Source organism: Phodopus roborovskii, unplaced genomic scaffold (genome assembly GCF_943737965.1).
Source record: "Phodopus roborovskii unplaced genomic scaffold, PHOROB, whole genome shotgun sequence".
NCBI lineage: Eukaryota > Metazoa > Chordata > Mammalia > Rodentia > Cricetidae > Phodopus > Phodopus roborovskii.
Genome location: NW_026126514.1, coordinates 3,047,388 through 3,071,454, shown reverse-complemented (window position 1 = coordinate 3,071,454; position 24,067 = coordinate 3,047,388). Strand labels below are relative to the sequence as shown.

The 24,067-nt window shown below is 35.0% G+C and overlaps 1 protein-coding gene across 4 annotated transcripts in view; it reads right to left on the bottom strand.

The window, feature by feature from the left end:
* Nucleotides 1-24,067, bottom strand: part of Arhgap5 (Rho GTPase activating protein 5) — a 72,702-nt gene that overhangs the window by 36,732 nt on the left and 11,903 nt on the right. For all 4 annotated transcript variants that reach the window (XM_051195829.1, XM_051195825.1, XM_051195827.1 and 1 more), the window contains exon 2: nt 18,245-22,124. In XM_051195829.1, coding sequence (XP_051051786.1) covers nt 18,245-21,958 — 3,714 coding nt within the window. In that variant the 5' untranslated portion in view covers nt 21,959-22,124. The remainder of the gene's footprint in view (nt 1-18,244; nt 22,125-24,067) is intronic.

The following is a 24,067-nucleotide window of genomic DNA, read 5'->3' as shown; positions in this document are numbered from 1 at the left end:
TGAAAGAAACGTCATTCTGACTGGTTTAATAAAGAGCTAAATGGCCAATAGCTAGGTAGGATTTCCAGGCACAGAGAATGCTGGGAAGAAGGGCAGAGTCATGAGGAGCAGCAGAGGAAGCATGACATGTAAAAGATGAAGTAACAAGCCATGAGTCACGAGATAGAAAGTAAACTAATAGAAAAGGGTTAATTTAAGTTATAAGAGCTAGTTAGAAACAAGCCTAAGTTATCAGCTGAACTTTCACAATTAAGTCTCCATGTCATGATTTGGTAGCTGGCTGACAGGACAGAGAAAGACTAGTTACATCTATACATGTCAATGGTTGGCAATTCCATCATTTCAAGTTGCTCAAGCTATAAGTACTTAAGTCATCTGTTGTGGAACCCTACCCTCTGGGTATATCATGGTCACTGCCATCTGTACATCATTATAACTGTCATTAACCACAGAAGAGTTTTGTAACATTGGAACATATGTCACTGTGGTTGGTTTAATAAAGAAGTCGCTGTGATTGGTTTAATAAAGAAGGTGACTGGCCAATAACTGGACAGTGTAAGGTTAGGGGGAGAGCCAAACAGAGACCACTGAAAAGAAGGGTAGTCGGGGGGGGGGTCACCTGCCAGACACAGAGAGAAGATGGACATGCCATACTGAGAAAAGGTACCAAGCTATATAGCAAAGTGTAGATAAAAATATGGGTTAGTTAAAAATGTAAGAGCTAGTAACAAGCTTGAGCTATTCACCAAGCATTTATAATTAACATTAAGCCTGTGTCAGTTATTTGGGAACTGGCAGGAGAGAAAGAAAAGTCCACCTATAGGCCTACTAACATCTTATAGAAGAGGAAGGCACATGAGCTGGGCCCCAAGGCAGCCCAAGAAAGGCTTTACTAATCATATAAGGTAGCTCATCCCACCTGTAGGATTATAAATGTGACATTTCTGGGATTAAGAGAGATTCCGGTGGTGTGGCTGCCTGTGCTTCCACAAGTAACGTCACATCTGTGTTCCTTTAAGTAAGCCCAATTAGGTTTGTTAGCTCACCAAACAATAGGATGAAACCATTTTTTGTACTACTCTTTGTGACATATCAAGGATTTGTTCCATGTCTCCCTAGGAAAATTCATTCAACATGACCCTTGATCTCTCTTTTCCTCCCACACCTTACTTCCAGTTGCTAAGCAAATGTCTAGAAATATTAGTAATTTTTATTGTTAACTCCTTGAGTTCACAAAGCTACCATCATTTCATGTATCCGGACTACTAAATGACAGCTTCTACTGGTATTCTCTATAAAGCTAGACCACTCTCAAGAACACAACCAGAACTCCTTAACTGATGACCTTGCAAGCCATGCAATGCTACTTTACACCGATCTCATTCTCCACTATTTTCATTATTCATTCCCTCCAGCTACATGGCTTCATTGACAATTTAACATGTCAACAATGCTGCTGCATTAGTACTTGTGCACTGGCTGTTCTCTTTGTATCCTCAAGGAAGCCCACAGTAAAAGCCATTAAATATCAAAATCCTACTGCAGTCTTCCCCGGCCCCTTTCTACTACAAATCCCCACAACTATATAACTTACTCTTCTCTAAATACTATGTAACTTAGTCATACCTTATTTTTTCCTCTTATGGGGATGGCTGAGGATATGGGAGAAGACTTATCCTGCCACAATATACATGCTCTACTTAAGTGAAGGGATTTTCACCTATTGTCAATATACAACCTAAAGATCAGAAACACTGCATGCAAAAGAAACTAGCACAAATGCTCAAAAATAAACAAAAAATTAAGATTTCTTCTAAACTACTGAACTTGATTTGTATACAAAAAATCCACATGAGGAATTGAGATAGTCTTATGCTGAACTCAATAAATGTCAAAGAATAGTAAAGGTATCCAGATAGAATAAAAATCAATAGTGGAGATGAGGAGGAACATATGGCCTAGCTTCAGAGTTCTCAAAGCAACTCTAAGAACATTCTCTCACAAGAGTGTGCACAGGAAAAGTGAGTATAAAAGAATTCTATAGTCACCTTAGCATGGTGGCTCATGCTTGGTAGAACTCCAGCATTTGGCAACTAGTGTGAGGAGAATGCTCCAAGTTCAAGGACAGCTTGGCCTAAAAAGTGAAAACTTGACCTAATAAAACTAATCTTCTTAAAAATTATAAACATGGCCGGGTGGTAGTGGTGCAGGCCTTTAATCCCAGCACTCAGAAGGCAGAGGCAGGTTTGAGACCAGCCTGGTCTACAGAGTTAGTTCCATGACAGGCTCCAAAGCCACAGAGAAACCAACCCTGTTTCGAAAAACCAAATAAATAATATTTTTTAAAAAATGAAATATCAATAAAAGAACTTACCATAGTAGATTTTCTATATTAAAACCTAAGAATGAACACCATGTACAGTTAAACATTTTAATTTAAAAAAGCAATCAAATTTATGTTATAAATAGGATACAGGGTCCAAGTCCACAAGCCTTGTGACTGGAGCTTGCTCCCTGGAGCCCAGGCAGAGAGCTGGATGCCAGGAAACACACCTGTAATTCCAGCACTTACATTGTTGAGGTAGGTGATAGACACAGGAAGCTCATAGCCAGCCAGTCTGGAGGATGCAGAGTAGCACAAACAAGAGATATGCTTCAACAAGGTTGGCAAGAACTGACTCTACAGAGTTTCCTCTGACATCCACACACATGTGTTATAGCACTTACATTCACACACACACACACACACACACACACACACAAAACATTAAAGACAAATAAAATATAACTTCTAAGTCTTCAGGTAAACAAACAAAAAACAATTGTTAAAGACTATCAAAAAAAAAAAAAAAAAAAAAAAAAAGCCTCAATCTACCCTAACAGGAGGAATATGGTAAGATATAAGAAATGGCTCAACAAGTAATGGTTCTTGCCACCCAAGCTGGTCTGAGTTCACTCTCTGAGATCCACATGGTGGAAGGAGAAAACTAACTTCCGCAGGGTGTCCTCTGATTTCTATGTGTTCATGCCATGTGCATAACCATATGCATAAACACAAAAAATTAAACTGCTATAAAACATTTTAAAAGGAAATAACCCTCATATATGTGGTATAAGCATACATAAGTCTACATTAGGTACACCATATATAAGAATATACACATACATATAGTAGAGTATTACAATGTATTGGTGGCTGAGTTAAACTGAAATAGGGCATAATCAAAGATAACTTAAATATAAAAATTAGAAGCTTGTATGTGGCTAGTTTGCTTTTTTTGTGGGGCTTTGTGTTTGTTTTGTTTTTGCTAAAGATACATAAAAAATAGAAAAGAAAAAAGCAAACTAAAATATAAAAATTAATATAGAGAGTTTGAACAGCTATTTAAGTCATGCAGACTAAGCACAAAATAAACCTAACTAACCATTTAATAAAGAGAATCCAAAGGCTTAAAATGATGGGGAACTGAACAAATAAAAGTGTAAAAGGATCATATCTCAATGTAATAAAGGCTAGAGTCAACAAACACACACCTATCATCACACTGAACAGAGATTTCCTCTATGATCAGAAAGAAAATACAGGTGTTCACTATTCCTTATTCAATACACAAATAGAAACTATGTGGAGTCAAGCAGGCAAGAGGAATAAATAAAAAACACACAAAATAGGAATAAAAGGAAAACCATCCTTGTTTGCGGACGATATGAAACACAGAAAACCTAAGATGCCAACAAAAGACTTATAACTGATGAACAGAATAAAGCATTAGCATACAAAATCAATGGGTTCTTTATATACTGATAAATTTTCTGAGGACAAATCATGTAAACAATTCCACTACCTATAATGAAAAAAATTCCTAAGATTAAATGTAACCAAGAAAATAAAAAAAAAAAACATCTAAAATGAAAACTAAGCACAGAATAAAAAGAAACTGAAGGTACAAAAAGAAGCAAAAATGTTTATAGGTTTCTAGGTTGAAAAAAATATTAAAATGTCACACTACACAAAGGGATCAACATATTCAATACAGCCTCTATCAAAATATCAATGACCCTAACAGAACTACAAAAATATCCTAAAATTCCTATAGAAACACAAAAGATTTCAAATAGTCAAAGGGATCTTGACCCAAAAGAACAAAGCTGGAAGCATAAAATAATAGCCGATTACAGGAGACACTACAGAACCACATGTATACACCATAATATTTATAAGGTCATGGCATAAAACAAACAGATCAATGGAAAAGAACAGAGATCCCAGAAATAAACACACATTCCTATAGCCAACTGCTAATTTTCAATCGAAGTGTAACACACACACACTGGAGAAAGAACAAGCTCTTCTGATTTCTTCAGAAGACTGAAATTTAACCCCTATCTCTTGACTTATATACAAAACAATTCAAGGAAAGTAAAGACATAAATGTAGTAAGTTCAGAAACCATAATCAGTGTAAGGAAATATATGGGAAACACTTTAAGACATCAGTGTAAAGTAATGGTTTTCCCAGAAAGGACCACAGAAGCACAGGACAAAAAGTGAAAGCTGACATATAGGATTATACGAAATGTTAAGGCCTTTACTCATAAAAGGAAGCAATGAATACAGAGAAGAGACAACCTATACAATGGGAGAATGTATTTGCCAACTATTCATCTCATAGAGGGTTAATAGACAGTATGTACAAGGAACTCAAACTAATAAACAAAGGCAAACCAACTAAAATGGGCAAAGGATCTGAACAAATATTTATCAAAAGAAGCTATATAAAGGCCAATGAATATTAAGAAAAAGTGTTAGTACCGCTACTTATCAGAGAAATGCACATCAAAAACAGTAAAATACTGTCTCATAGAGTTGGGGAGGCAGCTCAATGGGTAAAGTGCCTGCCACAGAAGCATGAGGGCCTGAGTACCAATCCCTAAACTAAAGTACAGAACTAGCTGATCATGGTGGTACAAGCCTGTAATGCTAGCTCTAACAACCCAAGTTTATCCTTGAGACCCCAATCATCTGACCTCCATTCATAAGCCCAAACCCACACAATAAAAATGTTTAAGAGTCTAACTTGAAGAAAATTATGACCTTTATTAACAGTCACCTGTAGTTTTGCAACTGTGTATGAGCACCCACATATATGTGCTGAGTGGGTGCATTCCTGCTAAAGTACATGTGTGGGAATCAAAAGACAATTTGCAGGAATTGGTTTTCTCCACCATACAAGTTCCAAATATAAAACTAAAGTCATCTAGGGTTGGCAGCAAGCACCATTACCTGCTAAACTAAACTATCTTACTGGCTGTTGGTTTGTTTTTTTATTTGTTTGATTTTGTTTGGGGGGGGGGTATGGATTGCCAACACATTTTACAAATGAAATTTAAAAATAAAAATCTTAGATATAACCAGATATGTCCTGCTCAAGTGACATCTTTAAAAGTAATAAAAAGCTTCATGCATAAAAATTTAATTTTTGGTCAAAGGAGATAAAACAAGCAAGAACAATGGGTTCACCTCCAATCTTTTCTTTATTAGTAACTGCTGGAATTTCACTGGATGACAAATGTCAAGAGATGGTAAACTGACAACTGCCCAGACTTATTCTGTTCAGCCTTTGGCACAGATGAATTTTCAGCTCTCATCCCCATTTTTCCTTACACTTCTGCCCTAAGTATGTGCTCTTTTGATTCCATATAGGTCCCTACTCCTTGTTCTCCTTTTCTGCTCCAGTGCTTACAACTATGCTCCCACATAAGTCACTCTGAACTCTTCTCTCCTCTAGCTGTTTCACACCCTTCAGTGAATAATCTCAGTTTTAAATGCTTCCCTTAGTACCAGAATTCATAAATCTAATTGGAGATTGACTGTGTCCACTTGGAATGTTAAGAGATACTTTAAACACAACATAAAAGATAGAAAAATAAGTGTCTTCCAAGTAAAACCATCCAGTTATTCAAACCACAAACCCCAGAGTCAATCCTGATTCCCTTCCCCTCAGCTCTTCCTATTCAACAAATTAGAAGCATGTTAGTACCATTTTCAGAACATTATTTAGAATCTAGTAACCTCTCTCTCTCTCTCTCTCTCTCTCTCTCTCTCTCTGTACATGCATTGAACAATAACACATAACGGGTATTAGGTTAAACACTAATAGTAAAAATAAAAAAATCCAAATGCTTTCTAAAACTAAAGTTTTTGCTAGTAAATGCATAAAATATTGTCAGTTTATTTACTAGCTAATTGAAACTTTAAAATTTATTTTTCTTTTATATGTGTTTCCCCTTCATGTATGTCCATGTGTTGTGTCTGTGTGTTGTATGTAGAGACCAGAAGAAGATGTAGATCCCTGGAATTAGCTATAGTCAGTTGTTACCTGCCATGCTGCGAACAAAACCCCAATCCTCTCCAATAGCAGCAAGTACTTTTAACTGCCTAGTCATCTCTCCAGCACCATTCCCCACCAACCATTTTCTTTACCTAATTACAGATTCTTTTGTTACTAACTAGCTGTTCCTAATTTTAAGGAATATATGTGAAACATACCAAAAAATTATTACTTGTAAAGATATAGGCCAACCCTAAATGAATTCATTTGAACATAACAGAATATAAAAACTGAAGACCTTTTCTGTGTAACATTCCAGAATACAGTGAAGGACAGTAAAAAATGAGGAATTTAATGCCCTCAAGAAACATCTAATCATGAAGAAAAAGAAGGAAAACCCCACACTTCACTACCAGTTATTTAACAGCACATACAAAGTAGTTTAATAAACGTGGAAATGACTGGTATTAAGGCTTAAATCCAGAACCCAGAAGGCAAAATTCTATATACAGAATAAGTCAGAAGAAGGTCAGAAATTGAAGGATCTAGTCTCTAAGTCATTTTGCCCCTAAATATGTGACTGCCTGTTACATTAAAGTTAAGGACTGAGAAATTGAAAACTGCCATTTACTGCTTATCACATATTAGACATTTGTTAAAATGATGTGCACAATCTTAATCTTCACAATAGCACTGACACAATTATTACATGTTGTACCTACTTTGATATTCTTAGAACTTAAACTGTATAAGAATGAATGACAAGGGTAGAAAAGCAGACAAGAGTCAGACTGCAAATAGATTTGGGGACCCGAGGAGTTTGAACTCTGCACAGATACTACTAATATGTTGTAGGAAGACAGATCAGGCATTTCCATTTTAGCACAACCTCTTAGAAAGTAATGAGAGCAGTCTGAACTAATGTTGAATGTAACAGAGAAGCTCAATTAAAGAATAATTACACCATAAATACTGGTTATGATGTGGAGAAACTGGATAGACCATCCACTGCTAGTGGGAATCTAAAATGGTACACCCACTCATGAAGATATTAACACAGTTTCCTTACAAGACTAAATATAAAGTTACCATATGACCTAGCAATTACAATCCTATTTTAAAAACACAAAGACTCATCACTTATTTAAAAAAAAAAAAAAATAACTAAAACACAACACAATGCCCTTCAACAATTTAAAAACTGGATATACTCATTCTGTGGAATATTATTCAGCAATAAAAGAGGAAAATGCAGCAATTTGAATAAATCTGAAGGGAATTAGGCTAAATGAAAAGTAGGCCCTAAAAAGTTACCTGTTTTATCTGATTATTATTATTATTATTATTATTATTATTATTATTATTATTATTTTCATTTTTCCAGACACGGTTTCTCTGTGTAGTCCTGGTTGTCCTTAAACTCACTGTGCAGACCAGGGTGGACTTGAGCTGAGATCCACCTGCCTCTGCCTCCTGAGTGCTGGGATTAGAGACTTGCGCCACCACTACCCAGCCTCATGTAATAGTCTTGAAGTGACAAAATGATACAGACAGAAACCAAATTAGCATCTGTAGGCAGTTAAGAATGCGGAAAGGGTGAGAAGGAGGAGAGCATGGTTATAAAAAAGAACAGGAGAAGGGACTGGCTGGTGGTGAAACTGTTTTTGAATCTTTACTGTAGTGGTAGATATACAAACCCATGCATGTGAAAAATTTCAGAACTAAATATACAAATAAACAATTCAAAAATTGGGGAATTAAAAAAGCAGACAGCTAACTAATACCAATGCAATGACTATGATATCATACTATCATCTGACAAGATGTTAGACCTGGGATCCCTGTATCATGCCTTACAATAACATAAAAATCTACAATTGTCACAGAATAAAATATTTAATAAAAAAACATGCCAATAATCCAAGTAAGAATAAAAACTCAGCCAAGATTGCAACAATGGAGTAGAAGCAACACATTTGATAGCACAATAAAGAGCAGCTGAGTATGATGAACAGCAATAGTATGTAGCTCTGATCCATAGCTGCACTCTCTAAAAACACATTCTTGCTCAATCATGATGAGGACAGAGAAGCAAGAGCTATGACCTATGAGGAAAAACCTGTCTTTCTCACCAAACAGGTACAAGCATGCCATATAAACCTGCCTTCTTAGAACCTCACGGGGATCTCCTTAAAGACTACTTTTAGCTGTACTAATAGTTCTCAAACTTCAGCACTGGACACATTTGGGGTACATAATCCATAACTGTTTGTGAGAAATGGCCTATGATTTTTAGAATATTAATAGCATCCTTGACATGTATTTATTATATGATAGGAGCAACACTCAAACCCAGTGCTGACAGCCAGACACTGTTACATAGACCCTAAAAGGCAGTTAGTTACACTGAGAACCACTGGTTTTGGTTGGTGAAAATAGGGACAATGATATTAAGTCTGGTAAATGACTACAGATAACATTCCTGAGAAGTCTTGAGAATTTTAACTTAAAAACAAAAACACAAACAAACAAAAAAACTCCAAAACTCCCCAACCCAGGCACCATGGTAATCCCAGCACCCAGAGGGCAAAGGCAGGAAGATCACTTGAAAGAAGGGAATAAAGGCCCTGCATAAGTCAAGATGAGGAATGCTAGTGTAGTGCATACAAAGACAAATGATATCTTAACTGCCTTTAAAATGCTTACAGTATTTTAAAGTGGAAGGGGAAGTATTTAGCCATAATATTAAAAACATGGGAAGGGAAATGTCTAGTAACATGCCAGTATAAGAAGTCTTTTGTGGAGTACAGACTCTATGAAAGTTTATTTAACTCCATTTAAAAGTCTATAAAGTTCTGGGCACTGGCTTGGAGTCCAACTAGGCATTGGAAAACAAGGATATGTCCCTTCTAATAGAACTGATTACTTTTTAAGCTAACCACAAGTGAAATGAAAGAAGAAATAACTATAGTCAGGGTTCTTACAGACACAAGTTAGAAAAACACCTTCTGGACTTAATTTAGAAAACTTTCTTCTACAAGATAGTATCTTCCTAAAAAGGGGTTTCAACATCTCTAATCCATCTGGTGGACTGTTTTATTAATGCCATTAACAACAAATAATAAAATATAAACCAAGAGTGACCTAGTCGAGTTACTGCAACAACATCCAGTTCTATAAGTGAATGGATTTTTATCAGTGTTTTCAAATATCTCCTAAATTCAATAGCAATTAAATTTCATAGTATACCTAGAATTTCATTCCTAAAACCACTGGCATTCCCTTTGATTTTCATTTTACCTATCAAAAATCCTTTTAGCACTTGAATTAACTCCAATGTTTGCCAGCCAATGTACTAGTGAAGAATGGGGGAGAAGGGGTCTGGATAAAGAAATAAAAATTTGAGTTTTTTTCCTTTCCTTCCCTCTCACATTTTTTTTTTTTAAGTTAAAAATCTCTTTAATACCATGGGCAACTGAAATATTAAAAGACATTCTAAATTTACAGGGCAATTTTCTTTCTTTCTTTTCCAATTATAAACTGGTCCATGGCTCAGGCTTCTTACTGGCTAGCTCTCTCTTAATTGTTAGCCCATAATTATTAATTTATGTATTCCTACATGGCCTTTCAAATGTTATAAAAAGAGCTCTTAAGTTGGAGTCCATAGGTCTTTAGAAAATAAGTGAAAACACTAAAACTGCAGTAAAATTTTATGTATGCACTTTTAAAATAGAAACATTCAAATCTTTCTTCAGATTTTTAAAGACTAAAAAGAATTTCCAAAAGTTCAAAACAATTATTTTATATGGAAGTATGAAAAGTATTCCTTATAGTTGAATAACACTAAATAGAGTCACAAGACCACTTTTTCATACCCATGTATTCTGTGTTAAGTACTGGAAACCTGAAAACAAGGCCATGCTATGCAGACAATGCTGGCTAGGGGTCAGCCTGCTTCAGCCTCTGACGTGTGGAGATCTCATAGGCATGTGCCACTACATCCAGCTTTGTTTTCTTAAGTCACAAATTAATTTCTGTTTACTTGAGGATCCCTTCATCTATCAGCTGAGCCATCAAGAAAACATTAGAGCTAGAAATCATAGAAAAAAAAATCATAAAAATCTACTGTTTTTCCAGGATTGAATAAACTCATTTATAATACTTAGCAGAACATAAAACAGAAATGCTATATAAATTTACCTATCTTCCAATACTAACAGCTGTCCACCTAAACATTAGAGCATAGTATCCTGCATTATAAAAGTGCCTCCTCAGCCAGATGGTGGTGGTGCACGCCTTTAATCCCAGCACTCAGGAGATAAGAGGCAGGTGGAGCTCTGTGAGTTCAAGGCCAGCCTGGTCTACAGAGCTAGTTCCAGGACAGGCTCCAAAGCCATAGAGAAACCCTGTCTTGACCCCCGACCTCAAAAAAGTGCCTCCTTGACAGATATTATAGTCTAAACAATTATAATTAATCTGATGCAGAAATAAGCAACTACTTTATAATAAAATATGAATTAGAAATATTTTTAAAATAGGCATATTTTAATCTGTATCTGAAAAGAAATGTCAAATGATGACAAATGGCAAAATAAAAGTGGAAATAACTAAATTATAATCTGAACTTATGCAGTACCATACATTTGTGTGACCAGCACTGAAATCAATTTTATGACTGCTTGTCACTCAGGTTGTCCAAGATGTTCTCAAACTCCGAAGCTCAGGAGATCTTCCTGTCTCTGCCTCAAAAATAGCTGGGCTACCTAGGCACATGCATGCCATCATGTATGGTGATAAAACAAACTTAACTTTATACAAATTATAAACCCTGCACACCTAGTCAAAAATCATCTTAGCCCACCAGTAAGAATGCAATAAAAATAATAACTAAAGCCAATGTTTTCCAGTTAACACAAAGATACAGGAGAATTCAAAAGTTCTGCTATACCTTGTTGAAAATAATTTAAAATCAATTTTACTAGACTTAATTCCTTGAGAAACAGGCAAGGAATAAGTGGTGTCTGTATTAGCTTCTAATAACAGTCAGAGTATTCAGTAAAAACCTTATTGAATAAAATAAGTATCCTCTTTCAAAATAAATTAAAATTACTAAACAGATCCTTTTATGTGTGTATGAGTGTGTGTGTGTGTGTGTGTGTATTCATACACACACACACTTACTGTGACACAAATAAGGACTTTCAACTGATAACACTCAATAAACTGTTAAGGTCACTGTGCTGATATTTTGTTTACCATCTAACAAATAAAGATAGCCACACTAGTCAGCCATATAGGCCAAGCAGTAGTGGCACACACCTTTAGTCCCCACAGCCACCCCAGTTATCCACAGAGGTTGGACGGTGGTAGTGCAAGCCTTTAATCCCAGCACTAGAGAGGACTTTAAGGTGGGTAGAGTCAGGAATGCAGAGTATTCAGTCTGCAGTCATACTGAGGACAGGATGGCCCCAGCCCTGGCAGAGATAAGAACTCTTTAGTGGTTGGCTGCTTTGCTTTTCTTCAGCTTGAACCCCAATATCTGCCTCTGGTTATTTATTACTTGTGCTAGAGGTCAGGAATATGAATTATAAATATTTTTTCCCATGGTAGACATTTAGAAATTACTCAGTGCTCTTGGGATAAAAGCTCAGACACAAATTCAGTAGTTAATTTCTATTCTTCTGACTCAGTTCAAGACAAAGAGACTTAAAATGATGTTAGCTGAAGGGTTGATGGAAAAACAACAAAAAACTTTCTTATTTTTCTAAACATATTTTCCATATAGAGGCGACTCAGTATCTTTTAAGAGTAGAACTCCAAAGTAATAATGGTTAAGTAGCTGATGCTGAAAATTAGAGAAAAAAAAAAAATTAAACAGTTTACAAGTTTTGTTAAATGAAGACCTACAGTAAGTTCAATCCCCAGGCCAAACAAAACAAAACAAAACAAACAAACAAACAAACAAACAAAAAAAAACAAGACACCCATGAAGAGATATATCCTTCAAGACCCAATTTCTTCAGATGTCAAGAAGTTAGCTGATGTACATTAAAAGCTGAAAATACACTTTCCCTACAATTCATATTGGATATAAATTTGAAAAAAAATTTATATTGTTTATTACCTTTATACCTAAAAAGGATGATTTATACACCAAGTGAAAAGAAAACAATGACTGCCATAGTGGGGAGGTTCCATAAATTAGCATAAAAAACAGGTGACAGAGCAGCAGAAGACTGACAGCTCAGTCTACCTCATGTTCACTCAAATACGGGAGTACGCTCTAAAATGTCCACATTACAGAAACATGGGAGGGGCACATACTATGTTAATGACCCATTAACAGGTCTCCTTGCCCTTTTCCCTTTCTGTCCTCTAGGTGCCAGCCCACAGGTGGAACATGGCACACTTGCCAGCTCCTTTGTATCTTCTCTGAATAAACTACATGCTTTCCTGTAACTATCCATGTCTCTCTGTAAATTTCATTGTAAAGAAGCAAAAGAGTCTGCAAACTCCAGCTTCCACCCTCTGGATTCACCCCAATAACAAAGTACTTTTTTAATTAAAACCATTTTCATACAATGTATTCTGATCATGTTTCCCCCTCTCTTATCTCCTCCCACATCCTTCCCTGACCTTCTTACCTACTCAATTTTTGTGTGCCTCTCCCCCATTGGGGGCTTAAAAATCTGTTCTGTGTAAGCTAATTACTCCTGAACCTGGGGCCTGCCCTCAAGTATAGCTGATGTAAGCACTGACACTCCATTATAGAAAACTGATTTTCCATTTGCCAGTCAGTAGGTATCAATTACAAATAGCTTCTTGGTTAGGGGTAAGACACAGTGTCTACTTTTCCCCCAGTGCTGACTTAAATGTGTTCAGGTCCAATAGTATTTATTTTAAAAAAGGCAGTTTATTTAATAAAGATCACTGAGGTTCTAAAGGCATATGTTTCTAACCCTAAGGCTTACTATATTCTAAAGCATGTACTTTGCCAGGTTCTCATCTTTCCATATTTTATCAAGCATTTTCCCCCTCCATGTACCACTATCATGGCACTTTTTCTCTTTTTTTATTAAGCCATTTTCTGTATATGCAATATAAACTGAAATTTAACTAAGATTTTACTTTTATATACTGTTAAATTTTTTTAGTCACTAGCAGGTTCCTAATCCCTCATCTGAAAGTCACCCATTCATGGTGAGGCATGCCTTTAATGCCAATACTTGGTAGGGAGAAGTTGGAGAATCAAGAGTTTAGGACTAACCTTTGCTAACAAGACCCTGTCTCAAAACAAAAGTCAAATTTACAGTAAAGGGTCTGTGGGCCTATTATTTTAAGAATTTTGTATAAATATTCATGTGATGGGGGATATCCTTCTGTACATTTCTCTTATTAGTTGATGAATAAAACACTGTTTGGCCAATAAAGGCAGGAAAACAGGCAGGACTAGGAGACGAGGAAAATTCTGGGAAAGGTAGGTGGAGAGAGACCTCAAAGAGATGCTATGTAGTAGAGGAAGGAGTAACAGGTCCGGACCCTTCTCCAGTAAGATAAGACCACATGGAAATACTTAGATCAATAGAAATGGATTAATAATTAAGACAGAGCTAGCCAGTAAGAAGCCCTAGCCATCAGCCAACAGTTTATAAATGTAAATCTCTCTGTGCTTATTTGGGGCTAAGGCAGCTGTGGGACCAGACGGGGGAAAGACTATGGATACATTCATGAATAAAATAGATATGTATCATTTCTTTCTTATATCTTTGCTATCTGGTTATAAAATTAAGAACAAATACCAAGCTGAAGAATGTATTCCTTTGCATTCTATTCTCTGATATAATTTGTGAAACACCAGAATGACCTGTCCCATAAAATTATCTGGACCAGGTATTCCTTTAGTGGGAAAAATTTAACTGTTACCTCACAGTTAAATCAAAGCTTTCTTATTTAGGCAAATTATCAAACCGTATCTTTTAGATAGTTTTGTTTAAATTTTCAAAGTATTATGCACAAAACTACTGGCAGTACTCCCTATTATTTTCATGAACCTCTGATTACATATCCTTTTTCATATTTTTAAGTTTTACTTTAAAACTTAAATATATTTTTATGAGTTCATTGAACATTTTGTACTTGGCTTTGATCATATTCACCTATATTTATGGACTCTGCATTTGCCCAATTTTTGCCAACTTTATCTATTTTCTAGTCTTTCTGAAGAATTGAAGAATCCATTTTTAGCTGTTGACTTCCCATGTGGTCTCTAAACCTGGATAACTTTATAACTGAATGTTTACATATTTCTCTTACCTAGTCAATATAGCCCAAATCTCTTTCTTAACAACTATATGAACGATGACATGTTCCAATATCTTGAGAATTCCTTATTTGAAATGCTTGGAACCAAGAGTGTTCATATCTCATTTTTTTTTTCTAATTTTGTATCTGCATAGATAAGTAAACTTGAGGATGAGATTCAAGGCTAAACACCAAAGTCATTTGTTTCACATATACCTTATAAACAGTCCAAAGGTAATTTTATAATCCTATGGCACATAGGCCTTGTTTAGCTCCAAATTAGCTCTACAGCTCAGTAAAAGCTCTTATAAATGTAATATTAACATTTCAAAATACCTAATAATTAGGTCAAATTCTTTATCACCCTTTACTTTTTCTAAGCAGTTTGATGCTTCTGCATAATTGTAAGTTTTTCTCCACCTAAATTTTTTTCTTCAAACAAACCAAAAATAAAACCACTCATTTACTTTTCCTGATCAAGCTTTGTGAATGACACTCTATGGTGATCCTTTTCTAATCTGTTCAAAAAAATTTTTGGACAAAATAACAATTCTCGTTTTCCTCTCCAACAAATTTAATGTATCCTAGATACTGCTCTAAATAAATGTTCCTCTTCTTCTCACAGCAGTGCTAAGTATGATACCTATTTTCCCAGATGGACATGCAGAGGTTGAACATTAAGCAGCTGGGCCTGAATTAAAACCAGAGAAGTATGGGTCTATAGAATAAATACCACACTGATTGCACCTGTTCTTGTCTGAAGTTGCATAACCTATATTTATCACTTGAAAACTACAAAGAACTACTTATATGACTAAAACCTTTACAAACTTAAAACCTTCAATAAAACAATTTCTTCATTGTTATTAGGAGTTTAAATATACATGGATTGAACAATTAAAGCAATGTCATATCAAAGTCTAACACTTCTGAAAAGAAGTCTGAAAGATGGCTAAGAATGTGACTAACTCAAATAGGAGAGGAAAAGCTAATTCAACACTAGGGAAAGTGTTAAAAAGGCTGACATCAAATAGAGGTAATTAGCAAATAACAAAAATTAAAGGCAAAGTATTCTATTTGATGCATCTAAGATGCTAGTAATTATAAACAAACTATTCTCTTATATACTCTTTAAAAAAATGAAAATTCTACATCATACCAATTATGGTATGCTTTCAACTCTTGAACACATTCAGATTTGAGAAGTGAAAGGGGGAAAAAAAGGACTTACAATCAAATAATTGAACAGTTAAATCACTACATATGTGAATGAAACTTAAGGAGTAACATTCAATCCAAGGAGGCGGACTAATTGTTCAGTGGGTATGAAGGACCATGTTAAAAATTCTGAATATCTATTTGGTATATTCTTACCCTATGCTCCTGAGAATGTAACAAAAAGAACTGAATAAATAATACTTAATCACTAAAATATAGGCCTTTTGAGTCTGGTGATTACAAATGCATCCTGAAGAATAAGCCCAGATCAAACTTTCATGAAAAATGACATATTCATTGTAGGAACAAAAAACAATATTAAATCCTCGGACAACTAATTCATCAGTTTTAAACAATTTGCTGCATAGAAAAACAAAAAACAAAACAAAACAAAAAACCCACTGAAACACTGCTGTTACTAGAGAAGTTTATGCATAGGGAATACATGACAACATACTTAACAGCAAAGGTTCTAGTACCTTCAGATTAACCTCTAAATGCTTAAACAAGCAAACAAACACACCCACACTTCATGCTCAAGCAAGAAGGAATAAATGTTAACAACCAGAAAATCTGATGAAAAGCATACAGGAATTTCTTTTTTTCATTTTCTTTTTTAACCATCCCTGCAACTCTATTTAAGCTGAAGTTATACCTGGAGGATGGAAAGTTGGACCAGTTGGTAAAGTGTCTGTTGCACAAGCACAGAGACTTGAATCTGATCAACAGTCACATAAAAGTTGGCCTCAATTGTCAGCATCTATTATCCCAGTACTAACAAGGCAAAACAGGCAGATCCCTAAAGCTCACTGGCTAGCCAGTCTAAGCAACTGGTGAGCTCCAGGATCAGTGAGAGACCCTATCACAAAAAAGCAGAGAGTAAGCCTGGAAGACACCAAATATCAACTTCTGCCTTCCACAAGCATGAATGTACACATGTATACACACACACAGTCTCTGTCTCTCTCAAAAGATAGCAAATAAATTCGGATTTGTGAACCAAAACAGAAAATACACACAAAGACAATATTTAAGTGGAAAAAGTCACATTAGGAAGACTGAGAACCACTGCTCTAGATGTTTGACATTTATCAAATTTGAATAACAAAATAGAGTATTCCTTATTTAAAATGCTTGGAACCAGGAAGGTTTCATATCTCAATTTTTATCTCACTTTGTAGTATCTGCATATATAAAATGAGTTATCTTGAGGATGAAATTCAAAGCTAAACATCAAATTCATTTGTTTCACATAAGTTAAAAAACAATCTAAAGGTAATTTTGTATTTCTAGTTTTCATTGTAATCTATTAGATATGGTTAGATACAAAATTTTCTATGGTTAGCTCCATGTTGGGACCCAAATGTTTCAGGTTCTGGAGCAATTTAGATTTTGATTTTCAGATTAAAAATGCTCAATCTATACAAATCAGCTGGAAATAAGGGTTGGTAGTGATAGAAGGTATTTAAACATGGCTGGATGCGGGAGTATATGCAGAACACCACAAGTTCAAAGCCAGTCTTGAGTATACAGAAGCTCCTATTTCAAAAACAAAAGCTAAACAAGAAGAAAAAAAACAAAACAAAACAAAAAAACCCACCTGAGAATTGTAGATAGGACTAATGATAAAAGGTTGTATTAGATACCAGAGATATTTACTGTTAGTATCATGTGTCATGAGGTCATAAGAGTGTATGTTACATGTCTAGGCAAGATGAAATGAGTGTTTAGTCTACTGAATAAGGAAAATAAATACAATAGCTTAAACTGTTAAAATGTCTATCCAAGTCAGAATGGGCAATTTACTATTTGCTGAAAACTAAAGTAAAATTATTAAAAATATTCTTATCTTTAATTGGGTCTGATAAACTGCAATCACATTAATATTTTACTAAGATCACGAATTTAACTGATGAAATGCTTAACAAAATAAAGATACATTGAATACTATCTTAGTAACCATAAAATTCTTGAATGAAAGCTTTTATGAAATCAAGTCACATAATAAAAGAAATTCCTGAAGTACTACTGAGAACAAGTTAGAAAGCATTTAATATAACTTTAATACCAATATGAAATACATAAAGGGTCTAATGCTTAATACCATTAAATGAATTAAGTTACTGAAAATGTAAAAGACAAAATAAACATCCTCCCACAATTTTCATACTGAAGAATATAAAACTTCTATTCCAAAAAAGAAAAATAAAATTCATTTATATTTTTAAAAGAAATCTGACCCTACAAAATGTTTTAAATTTATAAAAATTCAACAGATACACTTACTGATCTTAAGTTCTTAATTAAAGTCAAACTCGTTACCTTAAATAGATCTTTTTTTTTTTCCTTTTAAGACAAAAGCAAGCAACCTTTATAAATATAAATGAAACGTACCTTTTTATCTTCCTTTACTTTGTGGGTTTTCTTCTTCATCTTCTTATCATCTACCTCCTGGTCAGATGTGATTGCAGGATTATCAATACCACCTTTCCAAGTTTCAACAGGTGAAAGTAGTGGATCTTCTTCACTCCCACGATGCCTTCCTTTTCTTTTCGTTTTAGAAGTAGTGAAAGCCTCATCATCACTTGCATCTGAATGTGTTCTTCTATAGTACGACTTGGCTTTACTGAACAAAGTTTTAGATTTGTATTTGTATTTTGAAGGCCTACGTTCCCCATGACCTTTCGAGGTTCTATCAGAAAACCCATTTTCTTCATCTCCTTGAGTGCTGTTTACATATGAGTTTCGAATTTTAATAACTCGATTCTGACTATCATCTGGGACAACATAAATCTCATCAGAATAGCCCTTCTGTTTGAAAATTGTGTCAAGGGGTTCCGAGTAGTTATCCGAAGAATCCATATCTTCAGGGTGTGCCACCCGAGGAATCTGCTTTCTTGGATTTTTACCAATACCTGCTTCAATTGTTTTTAAAAGGTTTGGATCTAGTTTTTTCACATTTGTTTTAGGTACAATTGGTTTAGGTTTAATAGGTGGAGGCACTTTATGGTTACGTTCATGATCATGACAGTTTGGGGTGCTATGAACAGGATACTCATTTCCTTCCAAATCTAACCTGTATCTGGAACGGTCACTGGGTGTTGGAAGCAACTGTACATCATCCCCAATTGGACTATAAGGAGGTGGTGCTTCTGTATCGTCATCTGAATCAGGGTAGTTGTTATAGGGAAAACAGTCTCTTGGAGATGGGAGAAAAACATCCTCACTTTGATGGGTGGATTCCCTTGTGTTATCAGACAAATAGGAATTTTCTATCATATTTTTTTTCTCTAGAACATCACTGAAAAACAGGGTAAAGACCTCAGTCTGCCGATGATATTGAGATAAAGAATACAATGCTGTAAATTTGGCAGTTATCTCAGTTGCAATATGTTCTCCTTCAGTCATTAACTCCTTGATAGCTTCGTTTTCAAAAAAATCTGCTTGACTGTCAGTAACTGCCACTAGCTGTACAGGAATGGTATCTTGAACTTCTGACAAAAATGCACGAAGCATTCCCATTGACGCTTTCCGTTTTGCAGAATAAACTAATATATATCCATGAACCAGTTCATCTTTTCTTACTCCAATTGAGGAGTGGTATGACAATATTGTGATCTGTATTCGCCTCCTTTTTTCACCAATAATTTTGTCAAGCATTAAGGAATTATTCTGTCCAGCTTGAGCAGCACTGCAAGAGTGAGAATCAAGGAAAGGTGAAAGAATAAGATCCACACTAAATGGGTCACCACACATGGCACACATGACAATTCTCAAGTCTGCTTCTGACACATCCTTATTGATAGGAACTGGGCTCACCACATCTAAATTGTGTTTAACTGATTCCAATACTCCTCTTAGAGCTTGCTTTATTTGTAATTCATTAAATTTACGAGGATATGTCCCAGTAGGTACATCTACAAAAGGACACTGCAATTTGTTGGCCAACTGCTGTCCTTGGTGTCTAAGAATTGGAAGATTTTTACTGATGGAGTCCCTCTGATTAGCAAGAATTAATGTAAATGGAAGATTAGCCATATATTTATCTTTTCTGATCTGAGAGGCTTCAGTTCTTATTTTTCCAATAAATTCCCCAATAAAACTCAGTGACTCAATGGAATTAAATACACAGAAGCACCCATGTGGTTTAAAGGCTGCAGTCCATAACTGACTCAAAATGTAAGGCGATTTGGCATCAACAGGCCGAAGATCAAGTTCATAAATTTTTCCATCTAAGGCATACTCATCATCAGTGGATTGAGTCCTTATCTCATTTGCTAGTTCCTGGGCAAGGCCATCTTTCCCTAAAATGAAAAGATTAACTTTGTCTATATTGGTACTATCATGATACAAGCGCAAGCGGCCATGATCCAACTGTAAAAGACTACTGGCAAGTAAGTGCTCCACTTTAATGTCTGTACAGTATTGGCCACTGAGGCAGGTTTCTTTAGTGGGATGATAAACAAATCCTATATGCTTAAGTAGAAGAGATTCCCTATCAGGTGCAAGTTTCTGTAAAGCTTTGTATCTAGGTTCTTCACTTAGAACTGTATGAATTTCACTCATTTTGTCTGTACTTGGTGTTGCATTAAGATCTAAATCATAAAAAAGTTCAGAATGCTCAAAAAGCATTTCCTGAAACTCTTCTTTGGCTTTTTCAACTATCTCTCGCTGATGCCTACCATATACTTCTTTGCTATCAGCCTCAGTGATGTATTTGAATGCTTCATCCTCCATAACAAAACACATAACTTCCTCCCATGGTTGCCCAGGTGAAATGAACTGAATTTTTTCTAAAGTCTTCTTGAATTTCTCCTTCATTTCTATTCTTCTTTTCTCTGATATCAAATGTTGTACATGGTTCTGATAGACCTTTTCCGCTTCTAAAGTGCTCAGGAGGTCGAATGGGATCCGTCTATCATTTATTTTGTCTATATGGTCAGTTTCATCCCAAGGTGTTTTTTCTAGCACCACAAAACATAACTGGAAATCTGCTCTCTTTTCCATTAACTTCAAAGCTTCCAACCAATTCAAGTGTTCAATTTCTTCTAGATCAGGCAAGAGAGTATTAAAAGCCCTTGGTAAAGTACTTATATATTCTTCTCTCCTTTTCCTTATATGTTCCTGTTTGAGTTGTTCTATATGCTTTGAGAATGTATTTCTGGCCTTTCTTGTTCCCTCTAAGTTGATGTATTCTTCATAATCAGGATGATTTTTTAATTTATTACTAACAGTTTTCCAAGTTGCATGATAATCTCTCACAGTCTGCACAAGTTTTTCAAACTTATCTGTTGCTGTGACAACAAGTTGTCTCTGTGTTTTATAAGCATCCAGATAGGGAATAATTTTAGGTTTGCCACGAGTTTTATCCAACATTTGTACTAATGCAGTGAAACATGTCTCAATGTTGACATTAAATCGTGCTGAGGTTTCCACTACAAGAAGGTTCTTTTTGTTTGAAGCAAATGCTTGAACTTCTCTAAGATAATGATCCACACATTCATCACATTTAGTTGCTGCTATTATCACAGGCTTTTTGGATTTTGATAGCTGGACAAAAAGGTTATTCACAAATTTAAGTTGATCATCAAACTTCCTATTACATCCTTGACTTACATCAATACACAACAAAAATCCATCTACATTGAGCTTTCCTTCAGGCATTTGCTTCTGTTCAAAGTCTTGCTCCAAGCCTAGCTGATCTGTGCAAATGTACATTAGTTTTTCTGCTGACTGCAATTTGGAGGCAGCTGCACGTTTTATGTATGGTTGTAAATTTGTACTTCGATGAGGCAAGAAAGTCTGGTCATCAATGAACTCTGTTTGTTCAATGACATGAATTTTGCATTCTACTCCATCTTCACCACTTTGTGTTATGTCACCCCAGTATAAAAAGTGGTCATTGTTTACTACTCGTCCTCCAAAGTCAATGGTGCTAAGCACAGAAGTATGCTCTGGATAATATTCATCTGCTTTTGAACGTACAAATCGATTGCACAAACACGATTTTCCAACTCCACAGTTGCCCTTGTCTTTTTCAGTCCCAGAGAGTCCAACTACACTGACAGTATAGGATGGGGGACGAGGCTCTTTGTTTTTTGCCATCATAACTCTTTTCTCATGTCTCTACATTCATAAAGGTAACCATATATACTTTTCATTCTGAAAATAAAACCATCTCAAAATACAGCTCTTGGATTTCAGAATTATATTTGGTTCTTTGTAGTTCCTTCATCACCAAAGAAAGGTCTTCAAGATCATATGGATCATCTTCCTAGAAAAAGAGAAAAAAAAAAAAAAAAAAAAAAAAAATGAAAATCTTATGTGATTTACAGGAGTACAAAGTAACAATATCCATAACAAAGTATTATGTAATAATTCTAATAATGTTGCATATATGTAAAGAAACCACATAACAATTTATAATTTAATAAATGGCCTCAAATTTAAACAATAAAATATTAAGTATATAAATCTAATGGCTTACAAGCTTTAAAATAAACTCTCAAAAGCCTCTATTAACCAAACATTAGTTCTGCTTCTAATTATTCTATCCTATAGAATTGAGGAAATAACTAATCTTTTCCACTCCTTTAATTTTCCTTCCTTCTGTAATATGTTAGTAGTAACTATACTGCTTTAGCAACTGCCTTACAACTTTTATTCAGTTTTGTTTCTTACTGTGTCAGGAATAAAATCAAGACCCTAACCCTAACATGCTCTAAGCAAGTCCTTTAAACAGCTGTCTTTCTAGCCTCATGACTTAAAAGTGTAAAATAACTAGCTTCAGGTAACAGAATTCCTCAAAATCTATTTTGCCAGGAGTTTTGAATTTTAGTTTGTTTTTATTTTCCCAAGAAGTTTCAATACTCCTGTGAAACCTATAGAGTTCATGCTCCTCCCAAAATTGAGAGAACAGAGCAAAACAAAGAGGAAAAAGGAGAGAACAAGTTAATAAAGCAGAAAACCTTTTTAACTCAAACCTATTCTCTACCAAAATGCTCATACTTTTAGTAATATCTCTTATATATGCTTATCCAAATACAATGTAACTCTGGATAGCATGGCTTACAGAGTTCAGACTTGGAGCTGGGAGATGTAACTTAGTGGTAGACAACCTGCCTAATATTTGTGGGTCCATTTTTGATGTTCCAAACCAGCAAATTCACTTGTTATCCTACAGCAACCCCAAAACTAACTAACTGTATGTATGTATGTATGTATGTATGTATATACACATATATACACACACATATATACACAAATATGTATACACTTATATACACATACAAACATGTAGACATGTTATACATATATGTATATATATATGTATATATACACACACATATACATTTATATGTGTATTCTTTAGCTTAAAATGGGAAGGTAAGAAACAGAAAAAAGCATTACCATAAAAAATATTTTGCAAGTTTAAAATAAAGGGGGATTAGCTGGGCATTGGTGGTACACGGCTTTAATCCCAGCACTCGTGAGGCAGAAGCAAGCGGATCTCTGGTCTACAGAGCTAGTTCCAGGACAGGTTCCAAAACAATACAGAAAAGCCCTGTCTCAAAAAAAAAAAAAAAAAAAAAAAACCAAAAAATAAAATAATAATAATAAATAAAGGGAGATAATAATAAATGAAAATGAGTATATCTGAGTTTTATATAAGTCATCACATCACTGGTCACTGGGAAGTAAAAAGCTTTTTACCTAAATGATAATTAACTCTTATATTGAGACTGAACCAAATGGAGTTTAATTTTAAAGCTTCTGCACATCCTAATCAGACAGTGATGATTTCTGAATAAATATTAAAATTTACATTAAAAATAAGAAAGTTTCTGTAACTCGTGGTTTTCACACCAATTCTCAGTAAACTGTCAATCAGACAGACAAGTGAGGAACTTCCCAGTCCATCCTTCTAGCACAGCTGTCAGATAAACTACTTTGAAGCCAACTCCCAAGCTTATGACATGAATCACCACAGTGATTTTTGTTATGGTTGAAAAATTCACTTAGAAAAGGGAAACAGCAATATTAGGTAAATAGTTCTCCTTTTCTCAACACTCATCAGAGTCTTCTTTATTTACTAGGAAATTAACATAGAAATCTTAGTATGAGAAATAGTTGGAGAAAGCCCAGTCTAGAAAATAAAACTGCAGTCTCATACGAATCCCATTGGTCTCTAATAACCAGATCAAAATTATCCTCCAT